Raw genomic sequence first — 4,991 nt, 5'->3', positions numbered from 1 at the left:
GTCTAGCCCCGGTAGCCCAAGAGACGGAGAAAGTGAAGGACGCCTTCATTCGCCGAATGTCAAGCCTTCCAGACATCGAATCAAAGTGGCAGGACAGGAACCTATCATCGATGCTGCAAAAGGAGTGCTATATGCCCTTTACCAACTCCACCCCCATGTTTCCTTATTAATATATGTGCTCAAGGGCGAGGACGCAAGGAGAAATAGCCTTGAGATTGTATTTTACAACGCAGAAACTCATCTGGAGCGGTTGAATGATGCGTTAGAAAGTGCAAGCCGGATCGACCTCCAAGATGCTGATGGGGTAATGAGAGTTTGCGAAGTCGTAAAACGCGAGTGTGAAACTTGTATCATGGCATATATACATGTTGCGACGCAACTTCGACTCGCTGTTGGCAGGGCTGTTTCCTTTGGAGATCCCAAGTTCCTCCGATCGTTATTGCTCATGATATTTGGGAGCCTGACTGAACTTCGAAATGCTTGTTCTCACTTGGGTATTAACTTGCATTCTGAACAACAAAGCTCTTCCGGGAAAAAGAGTCAAGCCTCTACTTCGATGGCAAAGAAAGGGCAACCCGTTAATACAGGCGAGTCGGCCGTAACGCCTACCGCGGAGAAAACTCCACCAACAAGGCGATTACGCAGTGATACTACGATTGTGCATCCTATAGCCGTTCCCAACTCAAACAATGTGATTTACCAGCAGCCAAATTCAAACATAACGCCTGTTCAATTCAACGCTCCCTACACACTGCCATCCGTGCCGATGTCACCCCAGAACTATGACTGCCGAAGCCGATCGAGCAGCAGATCCAATACCCGATTAACTTCGGGTTCGCCGTCATTAGCCAACACCCCACGGTCCGGCGAAACGTTCGGCACAACCAATACCTTAGCTTCTAGTCGTACCAACATATATGCGGCTTTAGATGAAGTTGAGGTGGAGCGAATATTTGAGAAGATATTCTTCCAGCTCACATCTGCATATACAGCGGCGCTACATGCACTACCCTATGCTGCTCGGCAATTTACCCAGTACCTTGAATTAGCTGAAGAGACGAGAGCACCAGAAGAACTACGAATCCTTTGCCATAAGCTGATTCTTCGGTGTCGTGTCTGTCAAGATGTATCAGAATCACTACGTCACCGCCTCTCAAACATGACATTAAAAGAGCCTGGCTATGGGACTAGGAACCAGCGCGAGTTTTGGCAACTTTGCAAAACTTTCATTCAGGTATTCGTCGAACTAGTGACAGACATGCGGGAGGCAAGGAATTTCAACCTCATCAATCCTGAAGTCGTCATTGTACTTCGCCCTGTGCAGAAAGCAAGCAGAGAAGCCGGTCGGCTGATTGATGCTTCTCCTTGGTCTTACCTGGCTGAATTGAACACTTCCAACCCGACGACATTTTATCCACCTCAAACCCAAGCCCAGCATTTCCCACACTACACCAATTCTTCAACATCGACGATGTTGAGTACGGCCTCGACGTTGACCAATGGATCATCATCACAATTCGTACCTCTTCCTGCAACACCATTAAGCGCTGCGCTTGGTCCAGCAGCTCAAGCAACAGTACCATCAACACCTGCGAGCGCGTATAGTGACCGATTCTTCGCGGGCGATGTGTTCCAAAGAGCAGACTCTGTCCTCAACACTGCCAACCCGGCACCCATGTTTGCGCGTCGATGATGCCATCATACAACGTCCTTCTCAGTATCCCCATCCACAAACTTATCGCTGTACAACTGTGCAACCATATTCCCTTTGTCATATTATAATGTTGACATGCAAGCCATATCTCATTCTACGAATATCCCGAGCATCTATGTTCCCGTTGTTTTACTATTGTTATTTTTATATTTTGCCAAAGTTAGTAAAATCTCAAAAACAATCTATTGGTGTTCAATTTGGTGGAGAAATATAGTCAGCTATTAGGCACCTTAGGTCCCTTTTTTCATTTATATTTTTATGCTTTTTCCACCCATACCTTTATATATATATATATATATATATATTTGTTATTTGCTACCACTTTTGCGGGAAATTGCATTGCGTCGGAGAAGGTTTTCATATTTCAGTTTTTTTTTTTTTATACAAAACTCTTTGCTGAGCGATATATACATCTTTCAAAAAGACCTACGGGGAACATCGGTGAAACTGAGGAGACAAAATTTTGGCTAATATCCCCTGTTTTTCTTATTGATTTCTTTTTCTTTCTACTTAGAATCCTTTTTTTTTTTTTTTTTTTTTTTTAACGAGATATCTTCAATAGGAAGGAAAACATTTGTCTAAATCCCCTATTATCAATACTGGACAACAAAGCAAAACTAGTTTCTTCTAACTCACAAGTGGGTTTCCACCGAGTTCCTGGTACAATTGAGAAGTTGACACAGGGAAAAAAGCGAGAATTTGATCAACAAATAATCCAAGTATCTCACTCACTTCCCCCTAGGATGACTTCCTTCACATACCAAAACATCTCCTCTGGCTGATCAAATGGTACAACATGCCCCGCATCATTAAAGAGATGATAAGTCAGCCCGCGCTCTGCAGTCCATATGCCCCAAGTGGAGTTGTTCGTCCCATAATATCGAGGCTGAGCTGTGGATCCAGCGCTACTGCCACCCTTGCGAACACCAAAAGACGTCGTGGGCCGTTGCTACCCTGACGCCTGTTCCAGGTCATGTTTTGTAGGACAAGTTCGACGGCTATGTGGTTGATGAGCATGTCTAACTTGCCATGGTAGATATGCGTAGAGATATTGTGCGTCGATATAAAGTCTGGTATGATGAAATATGCTGGTGGTGTTGGGCGGGTTAGCTGGACCCAAAAGAGCTTGTATAATCTCGCTATTGCCTCCTTGAAACGGGTACGGTTTGTTACGTTTCTTGCTCGATTTGCCGGTATCAGAATGCGGAATATGCAGTGAAGTTTGGACGTCTACCCGATTTAAATAGGCAGTCAGCGCGCCCAGAGGGTTGACAGTGCGCAATCGTATTTGATGATGTTAGGTTAAAGCAATCGTGAGTTAAATAAATTGGAGCGCGTCTCAAAGTAGTCAGCCGCAGTAGAGAAGGTCGCACAAGGCCCGTGGCAAGTGGAATTCAGAATTGATTCCATCACGGAAGTATACTCTCTCGGGTGGGTGTTGCATTCGGCCATTGGGCCGGCATCGCTATCCGATGGCGTCCTGCAAAGTTCGTCACGTCTAAAGTTCAGGTTTTCTGCGTTTCCCGGAACACTTATCGGGCCAAGGGGGTGGGTACTCGTTTGCTTCGTTCAAAACGGTATCAAATTTGCAAATATGGTCAGCCGAGGAAAAAGGCATGTATGACGTCCTGGGGGATATCAAGGATGGGTGCATTCGTTTCCAGGTACGCTCCCACCGCGACATCAGCCATAACAGCGTTGTTCCCAAGTATCCCATTGCCCACAGAAATCGACTTCAGATTAATCGGAAGTGAATCGCGATGTTTTATGATCTCAGAGGCAAAATAGGGGACGAAAATGCCCGCATATGACTCTCCCGCTAGGTGGGTTTTCTTCTCCAGCAGATGAGGAAATTCGCCGTAAAACTCTCCTAACTAGGCATAAAGGTCCGACGTGACTTTTTCATTTTTAGAGATGGGTTTCGAGCTGCTCGATGTGGAAAATCCAGTGCCGACCGGCTGATCGATATACAAAACACTCCCCAACCTCGTCTACGAATAAGGGTTTGCAGTCGGCATCGAAGCGTTTCCAACAAACGTGAGAGGCCCGCTTTCTGAGAGAGCGCCGATGACCGAGCTACAACCAGGTCCGCCCTTAAAAAAAAATGATTTATCACATTGTCAATGCCTTTCACGCCAACCTAAAATCCACCGCACAGTAGCTTTCGTAGGGCGAGAGGCTTACTGATGAAGTTACTATCATTTTCACGGTTTTCAGCTTCAAAAAGCCAAAAGAACAGAGCATTCCCTTCCTCCGCTCCTGATATCGGAATTAAGCCAGCATGGCTAGGAGGGAGAGTGGGATTTCCTGGAAGTGGCCCAACCCTGAATCGAGATGCGTCGGTCCTGGTATGGCGGTAGGATCTAATGGGGGACAAATTTGGAACCGTCCAGGTAAATGATAGGAATAGAAGTAGATCCGACCAATTCATCGCGCTTGGTGTTCAAAAAAGGGGAAAAACCTGAAGCGAATATGGATAAATACTAGAAAATCGAACGGCAAAGAATCGTGGATTCGAATTCTTAAGACCAGTCTGCGCCTGACGGATGAAATGGAAGCGTTGAAAGCGAAACGGGTGGGGTTTTGGTCAATAAAATCTCTCACATGTTGAAATAGCCACTTCAAAAAATCACTCCGCTTCAATAATGTCCACCCCATCAATAACCCAGTTAAATGACTGGGAATATAAATATAAAAGCAAGGTAACAGAGATGTCATGCATCAGAACACTTTGTCGCCGTTTATGGGTCTCAATAAACCCGTCACTGGTAAAATGGGGTCAAAATGATGTTTTAGTGTCATTCAAAGCAAGCTTGAATGCATAAGGAAGATATGGTAGTTGGAAGTGGTGATAAATCCAAGATTGCAAAATTGTCCTTTCGCCGTCGTTTGCACCCAAACATGCTACTTGGTTGTAGATATCATCTATCGTGAACATCGACAGGGGCGTCTAGCTAATCACGTGAAAGCTACTACAGCCCTGGAGATGCGGGAGGATTTTGGTTGGTTTTGCATGTTTGCAAAAACAAAGGTCAACAAAATATGAAAACGAATAAAGAAGAGAAAAGGAAGGGGGGGGGGGGGGCGCGCTATAAAGCTGACTTCTTATATCTCTCTATGCAGGTAAGAAGAGTGCACCAGCTCAAGTGCCTCGGTCACCAGTAGTTGCCATATCAAATAACAAAGGAGAGGTGTTTATAAACGGAGCAACGACTACAAATTCAAGTTTGCAGGTTAAAGGAAATCGTTCAAGAGTTGTCATGCGAGCAGTAAGCAA

General features: G+C 45.3%; 2 protein-coding genes across 2 annotated transcripts in view; both read left to right on the top strand.

The window, feature by feature from the left end:
* Positions 1 to 352: 352 nt before the first annotated feature.
* Positions 353 to 1,693, top strand: HCAG_05579 (predicted protein; the record flags this gene model as incomplete). The annotated part of the gene is made up of 1 exon (XM_001540062.1): positions 353 to 1,693. The coding sequence occupies one exon, from the start codon at positions 353 to 355 to the stop codon at positions 1,691 to 1,693; it is 1,341 nt and encodes a 446-aa protein (XP_001540112.1).
* A 2,387-nt stretch (positions 1,694 to 4,080) lies between these two features.
* Positions 4,081 to 4,991, top strand: part of HCAG_05578 (predicted protein) — a gene marked incomplete at both ends in the record, with an annotated part of 1,587 nt that continues 676 nt past the window's right edge. Inside the window, 4 exons of the mRNA XM_001540061.1 lie at positions 4,081 to 4,107; positions 4,413 to 4,482; positions 4,693 to 4,716; positions 4,838 to 4,983. Of these exons, the coding sequence (XP_001540111.1) occupies positions 4,081 to 4,107; positions 4,413 to 4,482; positions 4,693 to 4,716; positions 4,838 to 4,983 (267 nt within the window). The remainder of the gene's footprint in view (positions 4,108 to 4,412; positions 4,483 to 4,692; positions 4,717 to 4,837; positions 4,984 to 4,991) is intronic.

This window comes from Histoplasma capsulatum, genomic scaffold (genome assembly GCF_000149585.1).
Source record: "Histoplasma capsulatum NAm1 scaffold_5 genomic scaffold, whole genome shotgun sequence".
In the NCBI taxonomy this organism is placed as follows: domain Eukaryota; kingdom Fungi; phylum Ascomycota; class Eurotiomycetes; order Onygenales; family Ajellomycetaceae; genus Histoplasma; species Histoplasma mississippiense.
Note: the sequence above shows the minus strand (reverse complement) of the source record. Positions and strands in the feature narration are given on the sequence as shown.